We start from the raw sequence: 14,011 nt of genomic DNA, 5'->3' as shown, positions 1-14,011 counted from the left end.
CACTCCAGAGCAATCTTGCGGCTACTATGAACCGTGATGGTCCCCTTATGACCCGGCATCTTGAGCTGCAGATAAACATAACACGGCCTTGCCATGAATTTAGCATAAACCGGCCGTCCAAGCAGGGCATGGTACGGACTTCTAATTTTAACCACTTCAAAGGTCACCGTCTCGGATCTTGAATCATGATCATCTCCAAAAACCACCTCCAGAGCTATCTTACCGACTGGGTAAGCCGATTTACCAGGCACCACACCGTGAAAAACGGTGTTCGATGGTTTAAGATTCTTATCTGTTAACCCCATACGCCGGAAGGTTTCATAATACAAGATATTGATACTGCTCCCTCCATCCATGAGCACTTTGGTGAATTTATAACCTCCAACCTACGGTGCAACCACCAAAGCTAGATGGCCAGGAGTATCAACCCGGGGAGGATGATCCTCCCAACTCCAAACAATAGGCTGTTCAGACCAGCGCAGATAATGGGGTACTGCCGGTTCAATAGAATTTACTGCCTTTTATGGAGCTTCTGATCGCGCTTGCACAGACTAGTAGTGAAGACATGGTACTGTCCACCATTTAACTGCTTCGGGTTGCTCTGATAACCCGACTGCTGCTGATTCCCCTGATTACTCTGCTGGTTGTGACGACCTTGGTTGTTCTGGTTGCCCTGATGATTTTGAAATCCTGAGTTTGAACCGCCACAGCCGTAACCCGGCCCGTAAGACCCTGGACCTGAACCGCCAGACGGACCCTGATTGTACCGGAAGAGATCAGAGTTTTTGAATTCCTTCATAATGAAGCAATCCTTCTAGAGGTGCATGGCTGGAACCTCCTTCGTTCTGTGCTTTGGGCAGGGCTGGTTTAACAGGCGCTCCAGATTCATGCCTCCACCGCGCTGGGGCGGTTTACCCTTACAGCGTTGCGCATTGCCCTGCATATTGGTGTTAGCCACAAAATCCAAAGTGTCTGCTTTACGCTTACCATTGTTCCCGTGGCTCGCCTGGTTATGCTGTCCTTTTGTACCGGCATTCTTCTTTTCCTTCTCCGGTTTCTCTTCGTCAGAATCGGGATCCTTGGTATTATCGGAATCAGCATACTTAACCAGAGCTGCCATGAGTGTTCCCATATCATTGTAGTGGTGCTTGAGCCGTCCCAACTTCATCTTCAGCGATTTAAACCGGTAATTACCCTCCAATGTCACGATTGCCGTATCAGCATTGATGCAGCCCGACGAATGCAGGATTTCTGAAACCCGGCGCACCCAATGAGTTGTTGATTCGTTCTCTCCTTGGACACAAGCAGCCAGATCCACAATGGACATGGGTTGTTTGCACGTATCCTTGAAGTTTGCTATAAACCGGGCCTTCAACTCGTCCCACGAACTGATCGAGTTAACGAGCAGGCTCTTTAACCAGGTGCAAGCCGTTCCGTCTAACATCATGGTGAAGTATTTTGCACATGCCGCTTCATCCACATCCAGCGTCTCCATTGCCATCTCATAACTTTCAACCCACGCCTCGGGGGGTTGATCGGCGGTATAATTAGGCACTTTACGCGGACCCTTGAAATCCTTGGGCAACCGCACATTACGCAGAGCCGGGGTGAGGCATGGCACCCCCCAAGAGCTAAAAGCCAAACCACGTTCAACTGATGCCGCTGGTTGAACCAGAGCGAGTTGATGATTCGGGTACTGTGCCGCCAACTGCGCCACTAACTCTGCCTCTCGTCGTGCTCTGCCATTGTTTACCATATCCTGAGCATTCATACCGCCGCGCGCCGGATTAGGCCCTCGAGGGGCATCATGGTGCCGCGCACTGCTTGACACAGCCGGTTCGTCCATGTGCCTGCTGTAGCTCTTGCTCGGACGAGGGGTTGAATGTATTCTGTCTCGGCTGTAGGAATAAGCCTGCTGCTGCACGACAGCGGTTTGAAGAAGATCCCTGGCCCATCGCGTCTCAACCGCCGCCAGCGAATCACCCTCCATCGGAATAGCTGCCAAGAGAGACGCCGCGGCAATCATGTTATCCAAAGGGCTAGAGAAATGACCTGGCAGCGTTGGTACGTATTGCAGCGGGTTATCCGTCCGTCGAGGCGGGTCCATCACCCGTGGCTGATCCGGAGCTCCAGTCACGGGTGCCTCAGTCCGGTTTACTGCTGCCGGATTACTTGGCCCGGCTCCTGGCGTATTGAAGAGATTCATTCCTTCATAAACCGGCGGCAGACGAGACCGGTACTTCCTCCGCAGTACTTCGTTGGACGCGTTCTGATCCAACATAAGTCGGTAATTCTGCACCTGGATCTGCTGTGACTGTGCATCTAAAGCGGCCCGCTCTTCAGTCATCCTGGCTTCCTCAGCCACCAAGTCCTCTTTGGCCTGAGTTATTTGGTCCCTCGGCTTTGTAACCTCCGCATTATGCTGATCTTGGGTCTCCGGGGTGACTGTCGTGGTCAACAATGTCGTCAAAGCATCCAACAAACCGGCAAGAACTTGAGCCGGCCGACGCGCAGGGCCTCCTGCCCCGGCTGCCGATCCAGAAATCACCGCTGCTGCAGATGAAGATTGCAAGGTGGGTTGCGTACCGGCCATGAAGATTGCAACCCGGTTCGGCGGTCCAAAGGGGTCCGGAATACTGTCGCCATCGGAATAGCCCCCAATCTGGCCGTCTTGCAATTGGTACAGCGACTCGGTTTCACCAGTGGATGATTCACCATCTGAGTAGATGGATGTCTCACCGTCGGACACCGGTTCAGATCCCGCACCATGGATGAATCCTACGAACGCACGCTTCATGGCAGGCTGAACCCGGGCAGGGCTCGCACGCTGAGCCGTCTCGACGAGGTCGGTGAAGATGTCCGCCTCAGGGCCCGGTTCGCCGATCTTGCCGATGAAAACGGGAATTCCACCAAAGGGGACCCGGTACTCGTACTCAATTGAGCCGGCCTCGGGGACCCATCCTGCGTCGTCGATGTAGAGCTTGCCGCGACGACTCTTGGTCATCCGGCCAACCGCGTGTCCCTTGAGTCCTTCAAAGTTGCCCTTTAAGAACTCGAAATCATCATGCGATAGCCCCACGGTGGGCGCCAACTGCCGTGGAATTAACACGTCAGATGTCCTAGAGAGAGGACTTAGTCGTGGAGCCATCGCAACGAGATTAGCTTAAAGGGATTAAACCGGAACAAAGGACATGGAAAGTTTATACTGGTTCGGCCCCTTGCGGTGAAGGTAAAAGCCTACGATCCAGTTGTTGTGAGATTGATTGATCTTGATGAGCAGGGAGCGAATCCTCTTTACCTATCTCTCTAGCTGTTGTTTCTTGTCCCTGAACCGCCGCCGGGTCGTCCCTTTATATACATAGGTTGACGCCCGGCCGGTCTACAGAATCCCGAGGCCGGCTCATACAAGTGTCCGGCTCGGTTTCTTCCTTTCCCTTACTTACAATACAAGTTATATCCCCAACAACCATCCACATTATTTTTTGCATGTTCCGATTGGGGCGACAACAACCGCTGACGGGTGTTGAGGGTAGGTCCAGGTGCAGAAGCAGCCGACCATTACAACGGCTGTAGGTCTGCTAACTATGACTCAATAAACTGATGGATAATGGGCTTTGGAAGATGTTTTAAGAAAAAACACAACGTATCAAGAAAATGCACATACAACATACAACCAAAATGCACATACGACTAAGGGACCTCCTATTTCGCGCAATGCGCGACGTGGAACGCGCACCATGTTTGGGGCGGGACACCCCCAGATTTGTTTCATTTCATTCTTTTTTTCCTTTTCTGTTATTTTTTCCTTCTTTCAAATAACTCAGGATTTAACAAAAATCGAGTTTTGAAAAGGTCAAGAAATCATAAAATGTTTGTCAATTAAAAAAATCATGATTCTGAAAAATGTTTGGGAAACATACTATGTTTGCGGATTCAAAAAATATTTGCATATTAAAGAAATATTCACGATTTTGAAAAAAATGTTTGGGAAATAAAAATTCATGATTTTGAAAAAACTTTGCATATTCAAAAAAATGTTTGTGAGTATGAACATATGTTTATGAATTGTAAAAAAATGTTCAGAAAATTCTAAAAATATTCCTAAATTTCAAAAAAAGTTCCACCTTTTCGGTTGGAGGAGTAAAATTCCACCTTTTCTCCTATAACGTGCGCCTTCTCTTTTTAGAATTCCTATAGTGTGCACCTAACTGGTCTCTTAAAAGTGTTAAAGGAGGAAAAATTTACTTTGTATCCTTAAATTTACTCGGGTGCGCCCCGCTAGAGTAAAAATCCCCCACTCCCACCGCTCCACGTCGGCGTGCTCCCACCCCTCCAGTCTGGCGCTTTCCCGCTACCCAAAATGTTTCCTCGACTTCCCACCGCCACCGGTGCTGCAAGGTTTTGAACTTCAAAATTAAAATACCTACATTAATGAACCAAAAAGGCAACTGTCAAGAGAAGTCTTCCACTCCTTGATCTCCTTCATGGTTACATCGCTAGATCACTGCTCAATATCTTTCACCACCAATAAGCAATCCGAAGCGACCATAATGTTTTTAAGGTTATGATCCTCAGCAAGAGCTACTCCTTCTTGGCACGCCAGAGCTTGTAGACATGGTGAGTCAGTGTTGTTATTGACAACAATAGCCGATGCACCAACATATGCTCCATTCACAGGAGGGGAACTTTTGGTCTATGAGTATATATACACCTATATGAAAAAATAGTAATTAAATAAATAGTCAACAAATTCTGAAAATATATTTGAAATAAACTTGACTTTCCATTGTACTGGTAAAAAAGGTTCACCAAAAGAAAAAAATATCATTGACTTATTTTAAAAAAAGAAAAAAATATTCAGTAAAATAGTGTGAATAGTGAGCTATAATAGCAAATAAAATTTGTTTTTTTGTCCTGAAGTCAATGCTGTTTTCTATTCGTGAAAATTTATATACTAGTGCAAAAGAAATACAAGTTTCTTGTAAAAAAACTTTCATTTTTTTGATTTTTTTGTAATTATAAAAAACATATAAGATGCATATACACCCAAGAATCAAAGGGCATTTCCCTCCATTCGCATCCCTATAGAGAGCCACGGCCGCACCTTTAGTATCAAGACAAGCAAAAGCACCATCCACATTAATTTTGCATGTCCTGGTTGGGGCGACAACCACCGGGTGTCGAGGGTAGGTCTAGGTGCAGAAGCAGCCGGCCGCTCGAGCGACTGTACCTCTGCTAAATATGACTCAATAAACTTGATGCGTGGATAATGGGCTTTGGAAGATGTTTTAAGAAAAATGCACATACAACATAGAACCAAAATGCACTTTTTTTAGGGAAAAAAACAGGGCTGTCTTTTTGTTCACTAACTAAGTGAGTCGGTACCAAAATGCACATACAACTTTTTTTAACACAAAATGCACATACAACTGAAGAGAAGACAAGGAGTGCGGTGGTATATAAGTTATTTGAACATCTGCACCCCCTCAGACGAAAAAAAACAAAAGAATAAATTCCAATATTTTTGTGTCATATATAAGTCTATGCGTGAGGTGCACTCTAAATCTCACCTCATTTGGATATCTGAGCAACTCTCTGCAAAAAAGACAAATTCAGGGTCCGTAAAAAAGTTTACTGTTCACACACTGTTCTAACCCGATTTTTTTTACTGAGAGCTGCTCAGATGTCCAAATAACTTGAAATTTCGAGCTAACCTCATGCATACAATTTTCTATCAAACAAAAAAAATTGGATTTTTTTAGTATTTGTTTTGATTTTTTTCTGACCGGGTGCAGATGAGCCTGGGCACCAAATTGGATTTTTGGAAGACAAGGTTTTTTTTTACGGGAAGAGTAGACAAGGGCTTTTTTTAGGGGAAGAGAAGACAAGGGCTGAATGTAATATTTTTTTAGAAAAAAAGCATGACTGAATGAGGAGGCGTTGCACGAGCAACGTGTGGTAAATGGTGCAGGCCCACATCTGAGGCAGTAGGCCCAGCCCACCCTGGATTCCGTGCGCGGGGCCCACACCTGAGGTAGCGCCGGCCCACGTGCGTATAACTTCCGTACCCAACTGCTCCCCCTCCAAGCCCGATCGCTCTCTACACAAAGTCCAACTCACTCAGCCGCCGCCGCTCCGACCAGAGAGCCCAGCCGCCGGCCACCGCCTCCCTCCTTCCCTCCTCCCCTGCTCTCCAATGGCGGCCCCGAGCCTCCACCTCCTCCTCCCGCGCCACCCGCAGGCCCTGCTCGCCCTGCCGCCGCCGCCGCCGCGGGCCTCGCCGTCCATGCTAGCCCTACCCCGCTTCCCTCTCCCCGCGCGGCGCCGGGGCCGGGCCGTCGCGGCGCTCGGGTGGGGAGGAGGGGGCGGAGGGATCGAGGACGTCGGCCAGCTATTCAGCCGCGTCGAGGCGTTCCTCTACACCGTCGCCGACGCCGCGGTGGCGGCCGCCCCGGGGGTCGCGGCGGCCGAGGGCGGGGCCAAGGAGGCCGCGGCCGCCGGGGACTGGTTCGCCGGGATCACCGGCTCCTTGGAGACCGTGCTCAAGGTGCGCCCGCCTTACCTCCTCCCCACCGCTCGTTCGTTCGACCACCACGGTTGCGTGCCGTGTGACTGTGATGACGGCCATTTCTTCTGCTCCGAGGACACTGCCATTTCCGCGCCCGTGGCGTGTCATGCCCTGCTTGCTGCACTTCCTTTCCGCGCTGAAAATTCCGCGCCCCTGTTTTTCGGGAAACAGTGGAATCTAGTCGCCTAGATTCCTGAGCTGGCCGTAAGGTTGGTGTTGGTACAGGGAGCGCTGAAATTTCTCAGCCTGCTCAAATGTAGCTGTACAACCCTTCTGCGCTGAAAAATCAGCGCCACTGTTTTTCGGGTAATCTAATTGCCTAGATTTTTCAGCCCCCTGAAAGCGATTCGCCGGACAACTCCGATTCAGGGGCCGTTGGGTTGCTGTTACAAGGGAGCGCTGAAATTTCTCAGCACGCTCAATCATAGCTAACTAGGGAGAAATATACAGGTAGGAGGATAAGATTCAGCATGCCCTGCCGGTATATGCTTTATTAGCACACCAGAATTGTAGAAGGAAATTGCTGACATATGCGGCCTCATAGGATCTCGCAAGGGCTGGTTTCATTTTCTTGAAACTGCTGCAACAGCCTCATTGACTTTTCAGAAGAGGAAATGGCTTTCCTGACATCTGTGCCCAAAGTATGTTTGTTGATAAGGAATTATCATAGGCGCTGCTGGTTAGGAAGACAAAACGGCGATGAATTGTGTTCACTTGAAGAGCGATGTTGTTCGTTATTAATATAGTTTCTGCAGCTTGGCCTATATTTTGTTCTTTGGGGAAATGGACTACTTGCTGTCAGGAATAATGTGTAATTTTGCATGGTTCCGATTTTGGGTACACGAACATGCCCTGATTTCTTCTATTGTTATTTCCAATACACACAGATGATGGTAGGTTTGAAAATGAATGAGGCCTAGCTTTTCACTAGGCTCGGAGAGGGGATGAAGAGAGAACCTGTGTTTTCCTGTTTGTTCTCTGCTTTCCTCCATTTTGAGTATGTCATCATACAAATGAACATTACTGTTAAAAACCTGTTGGTATAACTGTATGTGTTCACATTTGTGTACAGTATAACCCCCCTTCGTTATGTGTTGATATCATGTCCGAAACCTCAAATATATTATGTGATTGATATGTATCTTTTTCCCATTGGCAGGTTCTGAAAGATGGTCTTTCGACTCTTCATGTTCCTTATCCATATGGTTTCGCGATCATCCTCCTAACGGTTCTGATTAAGGGGGCCACCTTTCCTCTTACAAAGAAGCAGGTAAATCTCTCTCCCGTGTTGCTACAGCCAGAACTTAATGGGATATTTTGAATTTAGATTGCAGTAAATGTTATTCAAATAAAGCCGGTGAAGTATGCTCACTATTTTGTCGTGACATGATTAAAAATGATAACTGCATAGAAGTGTGAAACTGTGCATTGTGGGAGTTCTTTCTAAGAAGCATTATGAATTTGTGATATGTCTGCAATTCCACTCAGCATTTATTGGGAAACGATGCCATTTACCATGACTGAACTTTGGAAACATTGTGATCCACAGCTTAACAAGACAATCTTGATATTCAGCAATACACGATGCATATCCAGCATTTTGAGAGCCTTTTATCTTATCTATCTACTGGTTGTACCTTCAAGCATATCCTAGTAGATGGTGACATGGTGGTTCCTTGCAGGTCCTTCCCAGCTGAACCAGTAATTAATACATCAATTGATTGATTGTACCAGTAGCCCAGTACTACCTGGCAACAACTTTATTGTGGGGTCTGTTTTACAACAACAATGTGAATCACGTGTGTTTCAGCTGGCCCTGGGAGGAACTTCTGGCCGTAAACAATTGATGACATTAAAGTCTTCTGAGTTTAATTTTGCATTCAAGCATTACCTACTACTAGTGTTAAATGAGGATGTATCACACCCTGTCACAGTCCTGCATGGAGCTTTTAATTTGCAGTTTTTATGCCTATTACTTTTGGTGAATCATGCACTCATGACCACCTGTGCACCTCCTTGTATTTAGAAGGGTCAAGATTCGTACTCATCGTGTCTTAGTACCATTGTTTTCATTACCAAACAGGCTCGTTTAATTTCTAAGCTTTCCCAAATGGCATCATCTAATTACAAGAGCTCCACAGTTTTCTTTAAATTACTTACATTACTTATATTGTTGTTTGATGCTAAAGAAGTGCTTAAATGTTTTCTGATATTCTTGTATCCAATAATGAAACTCGTTTTTTTGTTCCATCTAGGTCGAATCTGCACTTGCAATGAGGTCGCTTCAACCTCAAGTGAAGGCTATTCAAGAACGACATGCTGGGGATCAGGTATTTATGTTTTACATATAAACTTCCGCATGTGTTCCTTTATTGGAATGTTGCACATATTCTTAAATTATATTCTTCAATGCACACAGTGGACCGATGATATGATAACCTGTCAACCTTTTGTCATCAATTGAGTAGGGGCAAAAATAAATGCAATATGCATTAAGGTCTACATCAAGTGAAAGACATATTTTTCATATAGTTTATTATGTATTTCCTCAGAGCTGTTAAGATGTTCTGTGGGAAAGCCACATGATTGAATTAATGTAGGGTTAGCTCATTTCAAAGTACATTTTTAAATTTTAAGACATGCAGCTAATTGAGATATTATCCAAAATGTCTTTAAAAAAGGTGCTCATTCCTCCAAGTGCATATATCAGATAAAATGCATGTAAACAAATGATCAACTAAAATAACTCACTTGGCACTTGGGTTATAAAGTGGAATGGATTTACATAGTACACTATAGATCATTACCAATGTATTTGGAATACTACTGAAATCACTACTGTCTGTAAGTTATTTATTTATCTTTCCAGGAAAGGATACAACTCGAAACTGCCCATTTATATAAGTTGTCTGGCGTTGATCCACTTGCAGGTAGTTATACACACTATGCTTAGTATTTTCCTACCAGGGGCTCAATGTGAGCCCCTCAAAGCTCAATGCATAGTAAGACTTCAATTTAATTGGGTCTCACATTTTCTTGATCCGTTGCTAGTTTGCTACCGTTTCTATTGAGGTATTTTCTTGTTTAGTTAATGACGTGCAGTTTCCTTTGGCATTTTTTTTGCACCAGGGTGCTTGCCTACTCTTGTAACAATACCAGTCTGGATTGGTCTATACAAAGCTCTCTCCAATGTAGCTAATGAGGTTGATATGATTAAATGTTCTTTTTTGTCATTCTTTCTGCTGAACACTAAACATCGATATTACCTAATGTGTCTACATTAAAAAGGGACTTCTTACAGAAGGCTTTTTTTGGATACCTTCTTTGGCTGGTCCAACAACAATTGCTGCTCGAGAAAGTGGCCAAGGAATATCCTGGCTTTTTCCGTTTACGGTAATCATATCGAACTCGATAACTTCATGCTATATCCTGGCTTTGATCCTTAATTATAAGGCCAAGTAACGTCCTACTCATACCATTATGTTTGTGCATCAGCACGGTCACACTTACTAATCACATAGCAAGCAGTTTAGCCTCCACCGCTGAGTTAGATGCAACTTTTAGTGTTTAGGACCATGTTGATTCCTCTCCATGTTGCTAAATTATTTCATTTCAACATTGTTGTGTTTCATAAAAAATGCCTTCTCCTTGTTCACATTTTTCTTGTCAGAAAAAATGGTGATCTTGCTTAGATATAACTTTCCCCACTGTACCTAGCTGTCCAAAAAAGACAGATATGTGTACACGTATGTTGTGTTCACTTGTTGGCTTTGTAAGCACTACAGCAACTGTGTTGTCAACATAGTTGCATTGTCCATGAACATTGATGGAAGGTCCTCTGCGATGATAAGTTGCATTACCTTTGGTAGACATTTCGGGTGTGTTTGGTAGGGTGTACGAAGAGTGCATGAGAGCAAAAGTTCCCTTCTCGACCCACTTTTGGGTGTTTGGTAGAGTGTATGAAGGGTGCTTGAGTCCACACTAGCTTAACACAAATACACTGGGAGCATGCATGAGAAGAGCATGCGTGAAGAGGGGTGCTGAGATGAGCATGCACGGAAAGGGAACAACTATGCTGAGATGAGAATGCAACCAAACACACCCTTCTTACTTTTTTACATTAGAAGATTATGGTTGCCTGTGTGGTGGATAATCTCTAGGCACTTCAAAATCATGGTTTTAAAAGCAAGCACATCTAGTACAATTCTGCTCCTAGAAATTTCTATGGTTACCTGGAAGTTTATGGAGTTTTCTCCTTATTTCTTTGACGCTGATATAATTGATAATGTTGTAGGACGGACATCCACCACTTGGTTGGTCGGACACTATAGCGTACCTTGTTCTACCAATTCTTCTGGTTATTTCGCAATATGTATCTGCTCAGATAATGCAATCATCACAGGTTTGTGTTGCCAAGTGCTGAACCTATCTACTGTATTGTATTATACTCTTTTTAGGGCATTATTTTTGGTCCTCGGTACTAGTATGGAAATTTTCTTATCAGCTGGATTGTTTCTATATGGATTATGGAACTCAAAATGAATACATGCAATACAATGCTGCTGATTGGCTTCATTATTTCTAGTTGAATAAGTCATGAATCATGATTATTTAAATATCCACAGAAGACTGTCTTTCTCTGCTTTCCTCTAAGTAACCTGTAAAGACGTGTAAAGCAGTATAGTTGTAGCTTTTCTGAACTCTGTTAATTGTTTACTCTTTAGAGGAAAACGTTTGGGGCACTGAGAAAGAAACACACAAAGATTAAGGACATACACCTCCTTTGCTGTATGATGCCAATGTAACTGGCACCCCATGAGGTTTGTCTTTACTTGAGCTTACTGTTGTCCATGTCATTGCAGAGCAATGATCCTAGCCAGCAAGGTGCACAAGCTGCAGTGAAGTTCCTGCCTTTGCTAATTGGTTATTTTGCTCTTTCCGTTCCTTCTGGATTGAGTCTATATTGGTGAGTACATACTGTAGAAATTTCAACTGTTTGTTATACAAAAAACATGTTCGATTGTTCATTGAAATAAAGGCTTTAACATAACTTCCTATAAGTAGAGCAGGTGCTCATATGCTCATTGGAGCATTTCCCATATTTATATTTATGTACCTATGCTGGTTGTGCCAGCAGCCCAGCATACTACATAATCGAGATCAAGTTCTCATGCTTTGATTTTTTTTTTTGAGAGGAAGACTGTAAGAGAACCCCCTACAGTATAATTGGTGCAACAAACCCAAATTGCAAGTACCGTGCCTTGAACCTTGGTGGGTGGGAAGGCATCAGCCCCTTCCTACCACTAGGCTATGCCTTAGTCTGCCTCATGCTTTGATTTGCTTCAAACATCTTCGTTTTGTCTTATAGCATGATTGTTTCATTCCTCAGTTTCAGGTTGACATACGTGAACATTCCATCAGACCTAGCCAGCTTTCTGTATCATTTTGTGGCTTCAGTGGTTTTTACTAGTTGTACTTTCTTGCAGGCTTACAAATAATGTCCTTAGCAGTGCACAACAAGTGTGGCTTCAAAAGCTTGGAGGTGCCAAAAATCCTGTCCAAGAATATATTGACAAGCTTGCTAGAGAGGAATCAACTAATGTTGGAAAGTATGAACCTGCTGATAAGAGTGAGGTTTTCCCAAAAGCTGGTAAACCCCAGCCCAGTCAAGTGCCAAAACCAAGCGAACCGCAGCGCGGTGGAAGGTAATGCGATATTGCTTAAGATTGCTGCTCAATGCATGTACTATCTCAGCATTAATGTCATCATGGTCTCAACCATTGGATGCAAGATCCTTACAACTCACATCAGCAATAAGTTTGGCAAGCATTTTAATTGGCATCTTGATAAATGAGAATTCAGTGACCATATATATAGCTGGCTAAACTCTACTTCCTCCGTCCGAAAAAGTTTGTCCCTCAAATGGATGTATCTAGCAGCAAGTTTGTGATAGATACATCCATTTGAGGGACAAGCTTGGGACAAGCTTTTTTGGACAGAGGGAGTGCAATTTTGTCTAGCTGGTGATTATCGGACTTAAAATAAGAAATACTCACTGTTTCGAACTGGAACTGAAATAAGGGGAAACAGATGTAATTCAATTTTGGATATATTGAAGCCGTACAACAGGAAATTTAGGATCAACCTCAAGAATATATTTGAAAATTTCGAGTGTCATGCTTGGAATATAGCAATCGACACTATTAAATCATGTGAGACTACGTATCTGTCCAGTAAATCATTCGCATGAACTATGAGCACTCTACACTTCATCTTCTTGTCCTTGGGCTGTAGGTACATGTGTTAGCGTCGATATTGTCCTGCCTGCCCATGCCCAGTCAAAGTATTTGGACAGTGCATCACTTTCAGTTACGCTCTTGCATTTGCTTGCTGCAGCTAGTGTAATGTGCCAACGAAAAGCATCATGTTTTCATCATGTCAATTGTGCTTTTAATTATTAGGAGCTTTGAGTACTGCATTTTATCTGTTCCGTTCCACTTTAGCTCTGATATTGCTCATTTAAAAGGGACAATCATTCATGCCATTACTAAATAAGTCCAATGTATCCACCAGACTAAATAAAATATAGAATTTCGAGAGCTGATAAACCATCGAATTTTGTAACTGTAGAAGAGTCCCAGCAAGAAGAAAACACAGCTTGACATGTGTTGCTTGAAGGATGAATGTTTTTATTTTGTTTTGTTGTTGTGCTAGCTAACTAACTCGCACAGGGTGCAAATGTTTCATATTGTGATATGTTTTTGTGCATTGCATTATGATTGGCAGGTTTAAGAAATTAATGGAAGAAGAGTCAAGGAGAAAACAACTTGTGGAACAAGCAAAGCAAACAGAAGAGGCAAGCATAGACTCTTTTGCCATTGATGGGAAACAGAATTTTGACAGCTCTGCTCCAGGCACCAAAGATGAGCAGGTCAGTTTATTTGTTGATTGGTAATATAGTGTCATTCCTTTCAGAAAACTGAAATGTTTTTTTTGGGGGGTCAAATATTGAACAGGTGGAATCCCATGAAAATGAACCGAATGGCGGACTTAGCCATGATGCACACGAAGCAACCCCAAACACAAACACGGAAGAGGTATATTCTTCTTGCATGGGAGCATATTTTAGTCTGTAAAAACTGGAGAGTTTCACAAACAGGAATCTCTCTCTCTCTCTCTCTCTGTCTCTGCACTCAATCAATCGTAGGTCGAAAGATTCTAACAAAGCCGTCCTGCTGTGCAGGGAACAATTCAGGAAGCGACCAACACCGACAGCCATTCTTCAGTAAGCAACGCTGCTTCCCCCTCCGACGATAGATTGAGAGGCCAAGATGAGGATGGTAAAGACGCATAGTGAACACGGACTGGCTGGTGAATCTAACGCATTCATCGTCGTCGTCGATTGGTTCCAACGTATCCGCTGTGCAAAATCGCCATGCGGGC

At 44.2% G+C, this 14,011-nt stretch overlaps 1 protein-coding gene across 1 annotated transcript; it reads left to right on the top strand.

Moving 5' to 3' along the window:
* The first annotated feature begins 6,123 nt into the window (after positions 1-6,123).
* LOC119312809 (inner membrane protein PPF-1, chloroplastic-like) lies at positions 6,124-14,005 on the top strand. Its single transcript, XM_037588578.1, has 12 exons — positions 6,124-6,547; positions 7,728-7,838; positions 8,824-8,898; positions 9,438-9,498; positions 9,698-9,771; positions 9,857-9,961; positions 10,863-10,970; positions 11,431-11,534; positions 12,055-12,273; positions 13,355-13,499; positions 13,585-13,665; positions 13,812-14,005. The coding sequence occupies exons 1-12, from the start codon at positions 6,197-6,199 to the stop codon at positions 13,920-13,922; spliced, it is 1,545 nt and encodes a 514-aa protein (XP_037444475.1). The 5' UTR covers positions 6,124-6,196; the 3' UTR covers positions 13,923-14,005.
* The last annotated feature ends 6 nt before the right edge of the window (positions 14,006-14,011 follow it).

Source organism: Triticum dicoccoides, chromosome 5B, assembly GCF_002162155.2.
Source record: "Triticum dicoccoides isolate Atlit2015 ecotype Zavitan chromosome 5B, WEW_v2.0, whole genome shotgun sequence".
Classification (NCBI taxonomy): Eukaryota; Viridiplantae; Streptophyta; class Magnoliopsida; order Poales; family Poaceae; genus Triticum; species Triticum dicoccoides.
The sequence above is the reverse complement of the archived record's forward strand: the minus strand, read 5'-3'. Positions and strand labels throughout refer to the sequence as shown.

Coding starts and splice junctions, on each gene's coding strand:
- LOC119312809 (XM_037588578.1), top strand. CDS start 6,197: ATGGCGGCCCCGAGCCTCCACCTCCTCCTCCCGCGCCACCCGCAGGCC. Junction 6,548..7,727: donor CCTTGGAGACCGTGCTCAAG/GTGCGCCCGCCT, acceptor TCCCATTGGCAG/GTTCTGAAAGATGGTCTTTC. Junction 9,962..10,862: donor CCTGGCTTTTTCCGTTTACG/GTAATCATATCG, acceptor ATAATGTTGTAG/GACGGACATCCACCACTTGG.